At 35.9% G+C, this 19,363-nt stretch overlaps 2 protein-coding genes, 1 long non-coding RNA gene and 1 other non-coding gene across 4 annotated transcripts in view; 2 read left to right on the plus strand and 2 right to left on the minus strand.

The window, feature by feature from the left end:
• The window catches only part of LOC110116209 (SRSF protein kinase 1), a 34,265-nt gene extending 26,760 nt beyond the window's left edge, over positions 1-7,505 (plus strand). Inside the window, exons 3-4 of the mRNA XM_020849710.2 lie at positions 6,629-6,676; positions 6,774-7,505. Coding sequence (XP_020705369.1) covers positions 6,629-6,676; positions 6,774-7,175 — 450 coding nt within the window. The 3' untranslated portion in view covers positions 7,176-7,505. The remainder of the gene's footprint in view (positions 1-6,628; positions 6,677-6,773) is intronic.
• A 1,304-nt stretch (positions 7,506-8,809) lies between these two features.
• Positions 8,810-12,376, minus strand: LOC110116081 (probable NAD(P)H dehydrogenase (quinone) FQR1-like 1). Its single transcript, XM_020849539.2, has 3 exons — positions 12,293-12,376; positions 11,640-12,210; positions 8,810-9,279 (listed from the first exon to the last, which is right to left on the minus strand). The coding sequence occupies exons 2-3, from the start codon at positions 12,176-12,178 to the stop codon at positions 9,051-9,053; spliced, it is 768 nt and encodes a 255-aa protein (XP_020705198.1). The 5' UTR covers positions 12,179-12,210; positions 12,293-12,376; the 3' UTR covers positions 8,810-9,050.
• A 993-nt stretch (positions 12,377-13,369) lies between these two features.
• On the plus strand, positions 13,370-18,982 carry LOC110116259. The gene is made up of 2 exons (XR_002305428.2): positions 13,370-13,462; positions 18,250-18,982. It is a non-coding gene; the product is annotated as an uncharacterized LOC110116259 (long non-coding RNA).
• LOC114578639 lies at positions 15,556-15,681 on the minus strand. Its single transcript, XR_003699631.1, has one exon. It is a non-coding gene; the product is annotated as a U11 spliceosomal RNA (small nuclear RNA).
• Positions 18,983-19,363: the final 381 nt, after the last annotated feature.

Consider the following 19,363-nt stretch of genomic DNA (forward strand, 5'->3'; position numbering starts at 1 on the left):
GATTGGTTTTCATCTCAAGTAGTTTCTTCAACATTTCCTCCATTGCGGTGAACTTCCTCTCCAACCTTTCATTGTTGAAGGTGATTTGATTTTGAAGGTTGAAGAATCTTTCCTCCAAATCGGCTTTCAATTGGCCGACTTCTCCTTCCAAGACGTCAACCTTCTTTCCGGCCATCGTTCTTCTCAAGATTCATGAAGATATTTTTCCGGAAACGAAACTCCCGCTAAAATTTCAAGATTTCAGCCGCCAACGGTCCCAAAAACGATGCTCTGATATCAATTTGATAGGAAATACTTGAGTTCGCAAGTAATCCTAAGGTAATACTTGAGTTCGCAAGCAATCATAACCCAAATCGATATGCAAACAGCAGTGAAACGGCTGTTTGTAGCAGGAAAAACAGCAAAAACCTGCTGTCCACAGCAGGAAATCAGCACAAACCAGAGAAAACCGTGAGAAGAATCGATGCAAGACTTGTATTCTACTAGAAGATGCAACAAAATAGAAAAGATACAATTGATCCTCAATTCGAGAGGAGGATCGATCTCTCCCAAATCTCTGGCAACGCCAAGAGCCCAAAGAAACCTAAATCCACGAGATCTCAAATTTCAGCCAAATTTAAGATAACCAAACCTTAGCAAAATCAACTATTTAATGCATACAAATCAAAAGGAATTCCCTAAACAGTCTCTACGTTCAAATTTCCCTCTCAAAACGCTAAAAAAAAACTTCCTAAACGGCTCTACTGGGGCGGATGGGCCGCTCGTTCTCCGCCAGAGGCGGATTCTCCGCCTGTTCGCGATTTTCGCCCGTGAACCGGTCCCGCCTGGACCGGCTGGACCAGTCCAGTGGACCGGTCTAACACGCTCCTAGAGGCAAATTTCATGAAGGGCTTCAAGCCTGATATACGAGCGGACTTTCGATTACTGAGGCCGAGGGGGTTGAAGGAGATGATGGAGCTAGCACAAATAGTAAAGTGTATGAGGCAGATGGAGAGAAGTAATAAGAGTGGGGTTACGAGTGGCTCTTACAGAAGTATTTTAACTTCATTGACACCGAGGACGCTGACAATATCATTTCTGAGGGAGGCACCAAGGGAGAAGAGTTGTTCGCCCCAAGGCTAACTTCAAGCTCCTCACAAAGGCAGTGGTGCAGGACAAGAGAGCGAAGGGTTTGTGCTTTCATTGTGATGAGAAATATGCACCAGGCCATCGGTGCAAGGACCGCACACTCAGGTTGTTATAGTTTGTGAGGAGGAAGAGATTGATAGTGAAGAACTGATGGAGGAAGTAGAAGGAAGAGAGTATCTACACCTTGATGTGGTGGAAGTATCCCTAAATTTTGTGGTGAAATTTATTCCAAATCACACAATGAGGGTGAGGGGACATATCAGGGAGCAGGAAGTTGTGATCTTGGTGGATAGCAGAGCTATACATAACTTCATCTCAAATCGGGTCATGGACCATTTGGGATTGAAGTTGGTGGACATAGGGAGATTTGGAGTTAAAGTGATGAGTAGGGGGATTTATAGAAGGGCGATGCTAACACTTCAAGGCATACAAATAGTAAAGGATTTTCTTCCTTTGGATTTGAGGAACTAATTTGATCCTAGGGATGAAGTGGTTACAGGGCGATCGGGGAGACGAAGGTAAATTGAAAATCTTTAACTATGGAGATTAAGGTGGAGGGGTAGAAGGTGGTGTTACGAGGAGATGCCGGCATGTGCAGAACCATGGTTTCACTCAAGACCATGGTCAAGGAAATACAAGGAACAGGGCTGGGCTACTTGGTGGAGCTGTAGAGCCTAGAGGAGGACCGAGACTCAGAGACAGCTGAGGTCTTTGATGGTGTATGACAACTTCAACAACAGTTCTTTGAGGTTTTTTAGCAGCCTAACAGATTACCACTGCCCTGGGAGCACAAGCACGACATTGCCTTGGAGGTAGTTTTTGCTATCAGTGTCAGACCGTATTGATATTCACATATTCAAAAATATGAGATAGAGAAGCTCATAAGGGAGATGCTTAAGGCTGGAGCGTTGGTATGGTCAAAAGGCATCACCAAAAACTCATAGTGACCCTCATAAGTTCTGAAAGTTGTCTTGTGCACATCCCCCGACTTCATGTCAATTTTTTCACTATGAGTTTTTGGTGATGCCTTTTGACCTTACCAACGCTCCAGCCACCTTTTAGTCCCTCATGAATTGGGTTTTTCAACCCTATAATAAAAAGTTTGTCTTGGTATTTTTTGATGGCATACTGATCTATAGTTGTATAGAGGCAGAGCATGCGGTTCATTTAAGGACAGTGCTAGAAACTTTGAGGGAGCACCAGCTGTATGCCAACTTGAAGAAGTGTTCTTTCGCACAATCACGGGTGGAGTACCTAAGACATGTGGTGAGCAAAGAAGGGGTAGCAGCAGACCAGTCCAAGATTGAGGCTATGTTGGACTGGTTTTTACCTAAAAACCTGAATGAGTTGAGAAGGTTCTTAGACCTCACCGGATACTATAGGAAATTTGTGCGATGGTATGGCACGATAGCATAGCCACTAACTGAGCAGCTGAAAAAGTATAGTTTTAATTGGGGGGAAGCAACGACACACGCCTTCAAGCAACTGAAGAAAGCCATGACCAACGTGCCAGTATTAACACTTCTGAACTTCAATAAACGCTTTGTGGTAGAGACAGTTGCATTGGGATAAGGATTAGGAGCAGTGCTTATGCAGAATTATCGGCTCATTGCTTATTTCAATAAGGTGCTCACTGCCAGGGAGAGGCTTAAGTTTGTATACGAGCGGGAGTTGATGGCAATTGTACTGGCCATCCAAAAGTTGTGAACTTATTTGTTGGGGCGATATTTTGTCATCAGGACAAATTAAAGAAGTTTAAAATTTCTATTGGAGCAGAGGATGATAATTGAAGAACTTTAACGGTGGTTGTCCAAGTTATTAGGATATGACTTAGAGATTCAGTATCACCCAGGATTGGAGAAAAAGGCTGTGGATGCACTATCACGAAAGACGGACGCGCCACAGTTGACAACTCTATCAGTACCTATGATCATAGATTGGGAAGCCCTAAGATAAGGGAGTGAACAAGATGAGAGTTTGAGGAAGATCAGAGTCGACTTGTTGCAGCACCCAACCAGTCATCTCGGTTACACATTGAGGGGCACTCAACTACTACATCAAGGGCGATTAATTTTGCCAAGGGGGTCGGGATACCTACCCAAGCTATTACAGAAGTTTCATAGTAGCGCAGTGTTGACTGTAACCGTTCATCCCTACCGACATACCCAAACGACACAGCCGCTCAGTTGCCGACTTACCCACCGCCTCTCTCACGAAATAAAACAACGCTCCCTCTCATTCGGACGTTTTACTGACGCACACTCACGCACACAGAGAAGAAGAACATCCCTAAAAATTGGAATTTTTCGGAGCCCACACGCAGTTGGAGGACATTCAGAAGCTCAGAAAACTTTTGTCAGCTATCAGCCAAACCATATTGGGTGGGGATGCGCCGTGATGTAGAGGACTGGGTAGCAAGATGTGATGTGTGTCAGATGCACAATTCCTTAGCCATGATACCAGGAGGGTTATTACAGTTGCTAGCTCTACCAGAGCTGGTGTGGGAGGAGGTGACGATGGATTTCATCGAAGGGTTGCTACATTTGGAGGGATTTTCAGTGATACTGGTAGTTGTGAATCGTTTGAGCAAGTATGCATATTTCATCCCTCTGAACACCTTACACTGAGGTCTCTATGGCTATGTTTTTATATGAGATATAGTGCGTTTGTATGGATTTCTAGAATCCATTGTATTAGATGGGGACAATGTGTTCTTTAGACACTCATGGAAGGAGTTGTTTCATTTATAGGGAACAATTCTGAAGAGAAGCACAACATATCATCCCGAGATAGAAGTGGTCAATAGAAGCATAAAGACCTATTTGAAATGCTTTGTCTCAGACACGCTGAAGAGTTGGACAAGGTGGATTGCGTGGGTAAAATGTTGATGCAACACCTCATACCATTCAACATCAAAGACCACTCCTTTTAAGGTTTTCTATGGAAGAGATCCACCCCATCTAATTCATTATGGGCAGAGCGTTGTCACGTCCTGAGATTTATATTGGAAGAATTGCATTTGTCTTCCATTTTAGCGATTTAGCTAGAGCTTGCAGATTTTTTATGAACAATGAAAAGAATTATGTATGTTGTTCGAAGCCTCATATCATAGGATTCTTACTTTTTCTTGAAAATATATAAAACCATATAATGGGCACATAGTCTAGTAAGTAATCAAAATCTTACAATTGAGATCAATGCAAGGTAAAAGAAATAGTATGCTGTAAATTATATAAAGAAATATATGCATCAATGTATTTATACTGGTTATCCATATTAATAATCAGTGTATAACGTAACATATCTTAGTCAGTTTTGTTTCATTCTTCCATCATAAACTCTAATCAATCAATTAGTCAATCAATCTTTATCACACAATCAATTCCATCTAAACTCATCATCCATTTAGCTCACATCAAACTGTCAATCATAGTCATAATATCAAAAACAATATTCAGTATCAGTAACTAAACTGTATTAGTAACATTATATGTATCAGTAATCAATATCAATATCGAAAATCAATAATTAGTGTCAATATCAATACCCATATCAATAATTAGTATTAATATCAATAATCAATATCAATAACAATTTCAGTATCAATATCGGTATATGACATTAAGATGAGGGTATCTTGAGTTTGTGAGTATCATGTGCAATCAATTATATAAGTGAATCAGTGTTCTATCAGATATTCATGTGAGAGTATCTTGTTTATGCACTTATGACTCCTAATCACTCGCCCCTTATAACTCTCAATTAGTATACTCCTTATAACTTCTCTTGAATCACGTGAATCAGTTGTTCCGACTCCTTATAACTCTCAATCAATCTTCAACTCCTTATATCTTCCATCCACTAACTCCCGTCAGTGGAACACATGAATTTTGAGGATATCATATTATATATTTGATATTAATTAGTACATCATATTCATATATCTTATCAGATTCAAACTAACAGCAAACATCCTTGCATAACTCAATCATATTAATAATTTCAGTACATATGATCTTACAGTCTTATCATATCAAATCAAAATATAACACTTTTCAACCCATTTCCAGTATGTCTTTTTTCCTACTCATTTTACCTAGAAATTTGTATAAACATATTCAACCGGTGAAAATGCAATAAAATCATATCTATTGTTCATAATGATCAAATCTATAATATATCAAAAGTTCTATGATGAAAGCTTATAAAATCATGATATAATGCATTTTTGATAGATTTTGGAGAGATAAATCCATAGAAATCATAATCATCGAAAACAAAATAAGAAGATAATTACTTACAACAAATTGAACAAAATCCATAATAGGAATGCCAGACAAATACGATCCAAAGACCTTTCTCTCTCCTTGTGGGTCCCGTTAAATCTATCATTGCATATGAGAGTAGTTAAGGAAGGGATTAATTAGGAAGGATTTTTTAATTGAAATTCAAATTGGAGACAAATATATTAGGAAAGTGGGACTGATTTAGGAAGAAATTAATTAGTAAGAATTTCCTAATTAAAATTCAAATTAGAGAGGGAAATATATTAGGAAAGGGGGGCTGATTTTGGAGGGAAATAGGAGAAGCTTATTTAAGGTTAAGTTTAGGATTAGTTTTGTTTATGCATAATTTTATTTGAGAGTTACTGTAGTTTTCTTTTCGTGAGGGCTTCCTAGCGGCGTCTAGGTTGTTTGACATAGTCGATCTACCTCTCGAATTGTAGACCACTTGTATCTTTTTTTATTGAAGTTATAATAAAAAAATTAGCCATTTATATTCATATTCCTGCAATTTTTTCATTGTGTTTGCTGTTTGTCTCCAAGACATATCAAACTTTTCGGAGGGAAATAAGAGAAGCTTATTTAAGGTTAAGTTTAGGATTAGTTTTGTTTATGCAGAATTTTATTTGAGAGTTACTGTAGTTTTCTTTTCGTGAGGGCTTCCTATTGGCGTCTAAGTTGTTTGACATTGTCGATCTACCTCTCGAATTGTAGACCACTTGTATCTTTTTTTTATTGAAGTTATAATAAAAAAATTAGCCATTTATATTCATATTCCTGCAATTTTTTCATTGTGTTTGCTGTTTTTGTCTCCCAGACATATCAAACTTTTGAGGAGGTTTATGGAGTTTGAAATCAATGTCAATGTCTAACTACACCAAATCAATTAATAGATCCAACAAACCTCATCTTTTTAAAAATATCAGTTCTAACTTCAACAAACAACCAAATGAGCCATTTGTCTCATTAAAATCCTTCGAACTGATTGGTAATGCATGATTCTTTTTTCCCAAACTTATACTTCTCCTTAATTGTTTATTTTTCAGCTTCCTTCGTTAAGATTGGCTTACGCCATTGATTACAAGCAATTAACTTCTGATCAACTGTAGCTGAAAAAAATAATTTAATTTAATTTCAACTTCCTTGTTTATATGTTATTATGTAATTGGCTTTCTACTAAGTTTTACCACAATCAACCACCTTGTTTCTCCCTACAGGATCACTTAGCACTGATGATGGAACTGCTTGGAATGATGCCTCGCAAGGTAAGATTTTGAGCTGTTCTTGATCTCATTACGTGGGGTCCGCTACATGAATCTTTTTTCTCCATTGTGTTATATTAAAAGTCAAAATCTCTTTCAGATCGCTTTAGGTGGCCGCTATTCCCGCGATTTCTTCAACCGGTATGGAGACCTGAGGCATATCCATCGCCTTCGGTTCTGGCCCTTGAACAAGGTTCTCATGGAAAAATATGAGTTCAGCGAACAAGATGCCAACGAAATGGCTGATTTCCTTAAACCCATACTTGATTTTGTTCCTGAGAAGAGACCAAAAGCTGCTCAGCTTCTGCTCCATTCATGGCTGGATCCAGGTCCCAGAATTCAACAACCATCATCTTTAGATGATAGTGCTGTTTCTGATAAGGAGAAGAGACAGCAGGACGAAAGGGAGGCAATGGAAGCTGGTTTGGGGAACATTGCCATTGATGCTTCTTCTTCAAAGAAATTGAAAGATGAGGATCAATTTAGTAGCAGTAAAACCTAATAAGGCAGCGATTGCTTCTCCTCGGTAATATTTTGAGATTAACTTTCATGTATTTTCAGGGTTTTGATGCAGAGGGAAGTGAAATGAAAGGCTTGAGGTTGTGTTTCTAACTGAAGAAGCAGTTCTCATTTGTGGGGTTGGAAGTTTACTGGGAGATTTTGTAGCTTGCTGGGTTGGGACATTCTTTCCATATAATCAGAACAATCAATCCTTGGGACTTGGAAAGTTAAGGGATTTGATTTATTTAATATTTTTGTTTTTTAGTCTGAGGGCTCATTTGGTTGCATGAAGATAGAAATAATATTTTAAAATAATGATGATTTAATCTAATCTTCTTTTTAATGATGATGATGATTATGATTATGATGATGATGATGATGATGATGATGATGATGATGATGATGATGATTTTATCTTCACTTGAAAATAAATCATTTTTTAGGGCTTCTAAATATGTTTGTAGACTAGGATATATATATATATATATAGCATTTTGTTAGTGAGAATAAGGAGTTTGAAAAATTTAGATTTTGTTTGGAATAGTTTTTTTTTTTATTTTTTTCATATTAAAAATATAAAGATAGCCGCCCCAAAGAAGCTTTAGATTTTGTTTGGGACAGCTTTCTTACTGCTTCTTAAAGCAACTTTTTAGTATACATTTTTTTAATTTTGTACTAAAATGTTGCTTGAGAAAGGTTTAAGAAAGCTGCCCCAAATGAAGCTTTGGTCTTTTTTTAATCTGAAACTCTTTAATGTGAAGGCTCCCCTCTATATTGCACTAACAAGTTTATGTTATTTAGTGAAATTAAATATACAAAATAGCTTTAAAACATATTATTCAATCACTTATAATATGAGTTTATGTGAATAAAGATATGCCAAGATTAACAATGATAATGGTTTAAAATCTACATGAGTTGTTTCTCCGTAAGATGTTGCTCAATACAGATAGAAATAGGACAATGAAAAATATTTATATCATAGAAATGGTCAAAAAATATCCAATGAAAATAAATTTAGATGATTTGAATAATTCGTATGAAAATATATCAATTGTTGTATTTTTTAATATTTGATTTTAATCTATTTGAATAAAAATATATTAATATTATAGCTTAAATAAAAATTTTATTCCATTAATAATTTTTTAAGCTTATCTTAGCTTAGTATGACTTTCTTTATTTTATTCACCAACAAGTTCCAAATGTATGTTTATGTCCATCATTCTACTAAATAAACTCATTCCTCAATAAAAATTTGGTTAATGACTATTTTTATCATTTTCTTTAAAAATCAAACAAGTCAAAATCAATATGACCATAAGTCATCAAAAGAATCATCTAACCTAACAAGTACCACATTTATCAACTATCATCATATAAATTTGACCCCATATACTATGGACAATGCAGCTGCTGCAAAAATTTGACTTTGCACCTTTCTGATGGGAAATTAAGGTTTCGTTTGGGGTGGCTTTCTTATTGCTTCTTAAAGCAGTTTTTTAATAGAAAATTTTTATTTTTCTACTAGAAAGCTGCTTTAAGAAGCTGTAAGAAAGCCATCCCAAATGAAACCTAAAAGAAAAAACATTCTAAATTTCTTGCACAAATTTCCTCACTTCCACACAAAAAACAAAAAGAAGCCACAAAGGGCATTATCAATAACATTAACTTTGTTGGTTTATAACAATCATAGGCAATGAAGACCAATGGAAGCACAAACAAGAATGAAAGACAGAAAGAAAGGCAATGAGAGACCGACCGTAAGGGTCTTATTTGCTGACATCCATATGAAGAAAAGTAAAAATACTCAGAGAAGAATAAATCTATGAATTAATGGATAATGGAGATTCAGCAGAGATTTGATTTGATTGTGCTAAGACTGTACTATCTTTTTGACAGTGGAGGCCATGTATTTTCCTTGGTGTTCTGCAAGATCAAGCTCTACATCAGTGGCCAATCTACTGCCATCACCTGCAAAGACTCCAGCACCATAAGGAGAACCTCCTTTGATCTCTTCCAATGTGAACATATTGGCCCCAAAAGTATAACCTATTGGAACAAATAGCATTCCATGGTGGGCTAGCTGGGTGATTGCAGTCCAGCTGCAAATTAGAAAATTAGGCAAGGTCTAGTTTAAGTCTTCAGAATTGAAAAAATAGAAAACAGATTTCTTCCGATCGATTACAATATATTCGAAGATTTCGTTGTAAAAATGCAGCATCCGATAGGAATTTCAAAAAAACAGCACAAAAGCAATAGCCAAATAAAATGTGATGACGGTCTGAAAGGCGAGCATTGAGAAGGCTGCCCCCACAGAATTGTTTTTATGTGCAGACGTCGAACGTCGCCCGGAGAACAATCAGAATGCGCCACCCCTTGCTCGGTACCGCGGGTCGGTACTGTTGATGTGGCGCACATTCTGGTTGGTCTTCGGACGGCGTTCTGCATCTGGTCTCCGCATAGAATACTTTCTCGACAAACCGACTATTAATATTGGTTTTTGAAAAATAATCATTTGAAGTTCTCATTTTGATCTATATTTTTAATAAATTATGATTTATTAAACTATGCAATATAATGGAAAAATAACAACCAATATGACAAACTATTCTTTTTAAAATCATCCTCAATAAGCTGAACCGAATCTTTCATCAAGAAAATGGTTGAACTATAATCAAGTCTTCTAAATGATCATATACAAAGTTCTTGAATGGAATAACAATGGATTACGAGTAAAGGAATTAGGACCATAGCAGGGGAGACAAAAGAAAGGGGCCATTTGTGTGACAGAGAAGGGTGCCCATGGAAGAGACAGACCATGTGCTTGACAAAGAAGGGTGGAAAAATGGTATAAGTGAGCAGGTATAAGGAGTTTTCTTCTCTTACGTTACCCAGCTAGTGATCATTCACAGCTTTTATATAATTGAAAGCAAGATGGTTAAATGACACTAAATCAGGAGAAATTATTACGTGCGGAAATCGGACACAGAGAACCGTCTGGTCTATTTCTGTAAACAGTAAAAGCGCTTTAATGTTAAACACTATGCTTTTAATGTTCCCAGAGACAACCGAAGTATCTAATGATTTTCTTTGTCCGGTCTCCGCACATAATAATCTCTCCTAAATCAGATATAAGCATGAAAAGGTGGGAAAGCCTTCTATGCCATTTAAGGTTGAAAGGGTTCAAAAAATTCTTATCAACCGCCTATGTTCCTAAACTAGGCCCAGTTAATAAAGATACAAAATGAACAGGATATACAGAAAATTGGACAAAAATTTTCTGTATTCAAACTTCATGTAGGTCTGGATAATGGCGATAACCAAGTCTTCTAAATGGAATCACCAAACCAAAGTTCTAAGGGAATCCCAAGTATTAACCTCATAGAGAGAGCAATGCAAGGGCAAGTGCTTCTAGATCTGCAGACACACTTTCAACATCTAAGCAGAAAAATCAACAGGAATATGGCATTTTTGCTTCGATTCTTCACAAAAATGTGCACAGGAAATGCTTTGTATCTCACAATGAAACTGTAAAACTAAGTTGTGAATATAGTAGATTGTTAAGCTGTCACCATGGGTTCATAGTCTTGTCATAGCCCCGACATGACATGTACAATTCAGGCTAGGAAGGTGTCAAAGTGAGGATAAATTATTCTGTGTAGAGACTGGACGGCTAGAACCGTCCGAATTTGCTGCCCTTTAGCTATCCTTTTATTGCACTTTTATAAATACTCAGCAAAAGGACAGCAAAAAGACAATTATGAATGCATATATGTTGCCCTTTTGTTGAGTTTTTCAAAAGCACAGCAAAAGGGCAGCTAATATACTACTAATTGAATATTTGCTGCCTTTTGCTGCGCTTTTGCATAAACTCAGCACAAGTGCATCAAAAGTGTACTTATGAATGCATATTTGCTGCCCTTTTGCTGAGTAAATACAAAAGCGCAGCAAAAGAATAGCTAAAGCGCAACAAATTTGGACAGTTCTTGCCGTCCGGTCTCCGCACAGAATAATTTCTCCAAAGTGAGACATCTTTCCTCAGTTGGTCTTAGCAGGGGAGGAGTAGCTTCTGTCTTCATAAGGTCACATGACCCTTTCCTGCTGCTAAGACCAAGATCCAATGAAAAAAGAAAGAGGTCTTAAGCAACTCTCCGAGTATGAATGTGATAGTTGGATCATCCAATTCATTTAAAAAATGGCCTATTACTGGGGAAGTGGAAACTAAACCTGAAATGTATTACATAAAATACTATTCCATGCATAAAAATATGATATTTAGCAGCTCTAAGTATGAAAATAATAAAAAACTATATGGAAATTTTATTTTACGCAATCAAAACATAGATTTCTTATGTGCCATTAAAATTTTGATATCATAACTGAAAAAAGAATTCGATCTTCTTTAAAATGAGATAAATATGAAATGGAGTTGCTTTTATGGAAATGCTTAAATAAATCTTACGCAGTTGTTTCCTGCCCTCCTCCCTGTGTTCCAGTGCTCACAAAGAACCCAGCTGGCTTCCCAGCAAGCTTCTGTTCCTTCCACAACTGCCCCGTACTATCAAAGAAAGCCTTCATCTGCGCAGCCATGCTTCCAAACCTCGTCGGAAACCCAAACAGAACGCCATCAGCCTCCGTCAGCTCCCCAGCAGTTATCACCGGAATATCCTCATCTTTAGGTGGCGCATTCATCATCCCCAAAACTTCCTGAGAAAGTGTTTCGGGCACACGATACAGGAATCCCTCGATGCCATCGACCCCATCCACCCCCTTCTTCATTCTCCTTGCCAAGCTCTCAACGTGCCCGTACATGGAGTAGAATACGATAAAGATCTTCAATTTAACCTCAGCCGGAGGAGGAGTGTTATCGATTGCTTTGATCTCAACGCTCCTCTCTTCTCTAGGAACCGGGGCAACAATCTTCACGTCGGCTTCAGAGCTCTCCGCGGCCCCCGCCGGCGGCCGACTCTTGCTTGGCATACAACCCGCTCCTTTCCCCATACCTCTGGGATCTGGAAGGTTGCCTACTTAATCTGCAAAAGAAAGCAAAATGATCAATTTCGGTCAAAGATTTTGCAAAAGAGCTCATTTAGATCAGAAGTAAAAATTCCTCACCGAAATTGGAAGAATATGCTATGAGTTGGAGCACATTATTCAAAAAATGGGAACCGCGACGCGAATACAAAGTAAGAAGGCAAAAGTTAGGTAAGATTAAGATATCCTGATCAAAAGATAAATTTAAATATTTATTAACATATTTATATTTCATTATTTTATTGTATATTTCATGACATTTGTTTTCATTATATATATATATATATATATATATCATGTAAGTGTACTGAATTAAAATTTTTAATCTATCTTGATAAAAATTTGGCCAGTATTTATTTATTGATGTATTTTTTTTTTGGGAAATTTACATACATACCACTTTATAACATCTTATTTATATATCTAACACCTAAAACTTTAATATTACATGCATACCACCTTATATTATTTTAATATCAAATATACCACTTATATTTCTTTCCTACCACTCAGCTCTGCTATAAGCTTGTCAAGTCACTTGTTTAAATTAAAATATATTTAAAATCTAATTTTAAAATAATTTAATAAAATATATAGTAAACATTTTAAATTATTTCACGAGTCCAGCTCGAATTTAACAAGAGTTAAACAAGTATAACTCTATGATGGCAGTTAACACAACCTGAGATTTTGGTGGTTTTGTGGATTCCATTTCCTATTTCTAAGCCTTATGGTATTTTTTTGGGATTAATTATTTTGTGTGGATGACAAACGTTGTCTGGAGATCAATTAGAATGCACCACGTCACCTTTTTGTTGGGTACCGCGGCTCGATATCGCTAACATGACATATTTTGATTGGTCTCCGAACGACGTTATGCATCCGACAGAATAATTTTTTGGCGACTTCTAGTGTCATTTGCTTCGTTTGCTCTTAATTTTTTAAGTCCATTTTTTTGCCCAGTGTATCTCTTTACACTTTTTTATGAGATTTCGAATGTTCCTTCATTCTCTCATTTTCTTTTCTATATATATATATAATTATTTTGAGTTTTCAGTAAGTAAATTCCTTACTTATTTGATCAATCCAGCCAAATTCTGAAAAAACAAAATTTATGTGGTTCGAGATAAATAATAATATATACAGCAGTATCTTCCCGTCGTTTTCCGTGGTCAATGGTTCTTAACCTCCTACGGGCGGCGGCCGGCTCCGAATTTGGCCGGAAGTGCGATCTCTCCATCTCTCTTTGTGGTATCCATTATTGTTTACAGTCGTCGTTTTGAGCTATTCAATTGACAGAGTAACTGAAATTTTAGTGCAAAGTGGCTCCAAATGTTTATACATGGATCGTCGCTATTCCTTTCTGTTTTTTCTTTTGTTCTCAGCTTGTTGCGTTCTGTCTTTTTCTTCGCTCTGGATTTTCTTTACCTTTGTGTCACCGTCAATATCATTAGGTTTTAGGGTGTCCTTTTGAAACTAGATTTCTGGGGTTGGAATGTGTTTAGGCTCAGCTTCTTGTAGGGTTTCGTAATATCTGAGAATCAACGTTTTCGAATTAGAGGATTTGGATTGTTCTAGGGCTTTTGGCGATGTTCTGTTATGTTTTTCTTTCACATTTTCTTATTGAGAATTTCGGCCATTTTATCTATATCAGGTTTTTAACCTTGAGTTATAATTTGATTATCCGAGCATAAAGAATTTGTTGTTGTTGTACTGGTTTAGTAGGTTAAATCTGTTTATATTAATGAGTTTAATGTGCTAATCATTATTATTTTTGGCTTTACTGCATTGGAATGGTATACCTTTCGATGTGCAGCTGCAAAGTCAAATGACTTCGTGCCATGGATGACGTATGGAATCACATATCGACATTATTTACAGATAAGTTTAAGAGGAAATGCATTCATAGATACGTTAGGAGCAATCAAGTTGAACTATGGCATAGGACAAGCATTAAAAAGGAGTGGAACTCGTGAACTTTGAATGGGAATTATTTGAGATTTAGATGACTTGATTAGAAATAAATAAATATTGCATAAGGCTAAATGAAGAGGGAGAAAAAATCAAAGACATTAGGGAAGGCTTCTAAGTTAGTGTTTGTTACCATGACTAAAATAGGAATTAAGAAGGGCTGGTAGTTGATTTAGATTTAAAAGATCAAATTGTTGAAGTTATTAAGGTTAGTGACAGGTTGCCTGCATAATCGATATCAGCTTTATTCTATTATTTGAGGCAAAAAAATCTATTTAAATTTATTATGCGTGATAAGTGATTGTTATTTTATTAATGGCTAGGAACAAATTTAGAAATTATTCAAAAAATACTTGATACTTTCTCAAAATTTAATCAATGTGAAATCCAAATAAATTTTCTATGAATTAAAATGGCTCATTCGATATTTATTTAATTCAACTCAAAATCAATTCAATTCATTTAAAAATACAGAGAAGGCCTAAAAACTTAACAAAATAGGTAAAAGAGAAAGTAAGACAAAAATTCATGTATTCATGTGTAATTTTGTTATGCTTAACTTTATGAAAGACAATTATGTAGAAGTAACTGCACATATATATTTTTTTAAATACAGGGACTTAATTGGAATTGATTATAAAATTGTCTCAAATTTAATCATTTTTTACTCGAATCAGACTTGGCTGAAGTTGAAAGTGAAATTTTCGATTTCAATTTGAGGTTAGCTTGTTTGAGCTTGACTCGATCCCTCTTCTTAGTTATGAGAATATAATTGTCATTCACACTTATTATTCTTTATTTGGATCAGACGATAGTATGAAAAGTTGAGAACAGGACGATGAACTGTTAGAACTAATATATTCAGAACAAATCATAATTATTGGTGACTTTGACATGTTATAGGTATGATATGGATGATTAAATGTGATTGGCGACTCTATATGTGAATTTGTAGTAGAAGGTGATCCCCCAATAAGGAACGCAGTTTAAAAATGAGAAAAACACTTACTTTGAAAAGCAGAGTTACCGTATCACAAATAGACTTTCTTAAAATAAGAAGAAAAGATATATCCTTTTATAAAGATTGTTATGTGATTCTAGAAGGATGTTTGACCATAAAATATAGATCAATAATTCTTGATGTATGTTTTTAAAGTATGACTAAACTAATCAAAAGAACTGAAGGCCTTGGAATGAATGATTGAACTTAAAGGGTGAGAAGTTCTTAAAGATTGGTTTTTTAGTGGTGGTGATGATAGCTACAGACTATGTGATCATCTTATTAACTTGTATTTTTGGGACTAAATATCATTGGCTTCTTTTTTGTAGGGCCTTGAGAATTAATTTAATTTAATTTAATTTATTTTATTTTAAAAAGGGTTAGCCAAGCAAGCCAACCCTATATCATCCATAAATTATGTCGGCCATATGTCTTGATAACCATACAACACCTATCAATTAAAAGATGTGTGTGGCATACATAGCCAACCGACCTTTTTAGGGCCTTGAGGAGTTAATAACCAAACTTATGAAGTCATTTAGGGTTTCTAGTATTGACCAAAACTAAACTTCTGAATAAATTAATTCAGAATTTCAAGGAAAAAATAATTCAGATCAGCAAATCAAGTTGGTAAAATGTGTATATTTGCATTTTTGGTTAGAGTAAATATGGCAAGCACTTGTAAAATTTAATTTAGATGACCAAATCAAGTAAGGTGTACATACTTTTTATCACTTTCTTTTTTAGGTAAATATCACCAATCTTATTTGTTTCAGGGGCAACAATAACTATTGTCGAGATTGCGATAGTTTTTTTTTTCTTTTAAGCAAAATATTATAACTAGAAAATATATGAATACATCAAGATGAAGTACATAAGATAAAAATAGCATCATAGCCTAGAATATGAAATATATAGGAACATGAAGACTACAAAAGACTTATTTGAGCTGCTTTGCTTGAAACCTGGTGAATATAGGGGAGCAATAGATTTTTTTTTTCTTGATTTCTGCTCCATTTAGTAGATAAAATTTGAAACCTCATATCCACTCAAGAGTCAAATACTTTATGTACTCTCATATGAATTATAAAGTTGCCAAGTATCCTGATCATCACTATGTTTAGAAATTGGAGGGTTCGAGTTAATTACATGCGATGTAATTATTAAATCCTTTATGGTTTTAAAGTTGATCATATACTCGATAAGCTTCTTGGTAGCATGATTTTCATATAAGGTGTCTAGATTGACCCAATATGTTTGTGATTAATCCTTTCTTCTCTATATTGTGATTCCTTTTCTCCTGTTAACTGTATCTTTAGTACTCTCAATAGTATTTCAAAGAGTGTGGCTTGCGAGTGATTCCTTAAAGGCTTGGATTGTTAGCAATGGTCATGATTGACAGGACCTAATTGGACATTGGCTAGCTAAAATCTGAGAATTATGTTTGACCAGAAGACAAATTTGATTTGTTCATTCACCTATAGTTGGAGGTCAACTAATTTTATTCAAGTTAATTGAATACAAGTGGGAAGAAGGTTTCGCGCAATCTTCTCGATAGATATTCCATGACATCATTAAAAGGGATTGAGAATGCTCAACCTGATGCAATCCAAACAAGTACAAGGTATGCAAACACCAAGTTTTATCTATTTTTATCACATGTTATGCATAGTGGTTTTGGTTTTTGGCATACTTAGGGGTGTCAATATTTGACACGACCCGAAAATCCGATTCGAACCCGACTCAAAAATTTCGGGTTAGGGTCAACCCGAACTTAAAGCGGGTCGGGTTCAAGTTCAACAATTCGACCCGTTTAAAAAATTGAATCGGGTTTGGGTTGACCCTTTGACCACATCCCTAGTCATACTAACCATGTAAGGCTGCATGGTTTGGATAGCCTTTAGAAGATCAATCCCCTCAATTATTTGTGGTATGAAGCAATAAATGCGTGAAGTTCAATTTCTGAATTTAATAGAGTCATTTACGAATGGGAGATGTTATAAAATGGGCAAGAGTGATTGTAGCCCACTCTGTGGGCAGATCCTCTAATGGTTTAGCAAGTGGCCAGCCTTCTCCATCTGATCCAAAATCTCCAGCACTTACAAGCGCCGGCTGTAACTACATAGTGGGTGGTTTGTAGGAATGCGATTAATTGGAGGAAAAAAGGTTGTTAATGAGAACTTCTCCTCACTGTGAGAATAACAAGAATGTCGAGAGGAGATCATGAAGAAGTAAAAAGCTTTATGTTCTAAGACGGTGCTAATAAGTGTGAGTTTGATAGGAAATACTCGAGTTTGTAAGTAATCCTAATGAAAATTATTTGAGTTTACAAGCAAACCTAACAATAATTGATAAAAAAAGTGAGAAAAATTCAAGAACTTTGGTGAAACAGTCCAAAACAGTAGATTGCATTATAGGAATCAAATCAAAGCAAGCACAAAGCAAAGATACAATTGATCCTCAATTCGAGAGGAGGATTGTTCTCTCCCAATCTCTAGACGAAGAGTCTAGAGCCCAAGTCACCAAAGAGAACTCCAAGAGAAACAATAATCAAGCATGCCCTTACCCTAACTTCTCATGCTCTTTAAATACATATCTTCCTAATAAAAACTTCCTAAAATATACCAAATTCAAAATAACCTCCTTATGCCTTAGTTGCCCCCTTCCCTCTCTCTATTTGCCGCCCTAGGGGGAGGGGCATATGCTTGGGTGGCAATTTCTAAGGAGGTGGCTTAGCCCGCCTCCTATAGAAGTGAACCGGCCCAACCTGGGCCGGTTTGATCGGTTCAGGGAGAACCTTAACAGAGTTCCTAATGTAATTCACATCGCCATAAACTCCTTCGAATGAAGTCTTTTATCTATCTGAGAGGAGATCTAGAAGCAATAATTTGTTTTAGTATGTCCCTCTGAAATCTTTCATTCGAACTAGACTAAGGCCAACAAATGCTTTTCAGGAACGTGATGTTTCTTAGCTTATAATTCATCATCTTTCTCTGTACATGTAAAGGCAGTTAGCTTCCAAGAAACTTGGCCCTACCAGCAAGTTGATGCCAGCTTTATTTTGCAGGAATCTGAATAATTTCTCAACTTTCTGCTTGGAACCTCCTCTCAGGCAACCAGGCTCAAGGTTCCGGCAAATTATTAGGTGCGGACACCGGACAAAGAGAATCATCCGGATTTCTCTCTATCTACAGTCAAAACGTATACGTTTTACTGTAGACAAAGAGAAATCTGAATGATTCTCTCTGTCAGGTGTCCGAACCTAATAATTTCTCCAAGGTTCCTGATGAAGCTTACGAGGGCCACACGATTTCATGGAATTTGTATGCTAGTGCTGCTGATGAGCATAACATAGCGCGTAAAACTCGTCAATACGGGATCTGACAAAAGAGTTGATGTGTGTTGTCGCCTACTTCTGTTAATCAAGCCAATGATCACCATCTGAGGTAACACTGCCCTAATATCTTTTTCTTTATGGAGCATGCTGCATGCTTGTATTTACCACTCAGAAATATCGTTTTAAGCTGTGCTTAAATGGTATGCAACTTATATGTCTTATGTAAGCTTGTATAAAATTAGCCAAAATTTGTTTAATTATGTATTTATATTTTAAGGTTATAAAAAATAAGCAAATTGTAATTCATTATTTAATCGATCAAGGGGATAGAAGTTCAATGGTGTGAAATTTTTTATTTTTTAAGATGAATTATTAGGATAGGCAATTTGTAATTCTTTATTTGATCCAAATTTGATGTAAGATGACTAGCTCCATTAAGAGGATTATTATAGAAGTTTTATGAGGGACTAAGGCTTGGTTTGAGAGAGTTTTCTTACAACTTTCTATATCAGTTTTCTAGCACAAATAGTTTTAGTTAAAGAAATTTTTGTATTAAAAATCTTTTTAAAAAAATAATATGAAAGCTGTCCCAAATGAAGTCTAAATAGTTCATGGATTGATAAGGAGAACTAATGATGTAATAAAGAGGTATTAATAATTGTGCTTTTAAAAAAGTTGCAAAGATTGAATATTATTTAAGCTTATAATGATTATAAGCAAATTTAGGCCTTGTAAAGAGAGGATTGAGTAAAGCAAAAGTTTTAATTTCTTTTAATTTATTTAATATGCTTGGTATTAAGGAATGTACTAAATTAGATATTTAGAATGTCTAAAGAGATAAGTG

The sequence above is a fragment of the Dendrobium catenatum genome, unplaced genomic scaffold (assembly GCF_001605985.2).
Source record: "Dendrobium catenatum unplaced genomic scaffold, ASM160598v2 original_scaffold_101648, whole genome shotgun sequence".
NCBI lineage: Eukaryota > Viridiplantae > Streptophyta > Magnoliopsida > Asparagales > Orchidaceae > Dendrobium > Dendrobium catenatum.

Bases quoted from the DNA above. Each gene is read 5' to 3' on its own strand.
- LOC110116081 (XM_020849539.2), bottom strand. From the start codon at position 12,178: ATGGGGAAAGGAGCGGGTTGTATGCCAAGCAAGAGTCGGCCGCCGGCG. The intron at 9,280-11,639 runs GTAAGATTTATT...TCTAATTTGCAG, and splicing joins GGAGGGCAGGAAACAACTGC to CTGGACTGCAATCACCCAGC.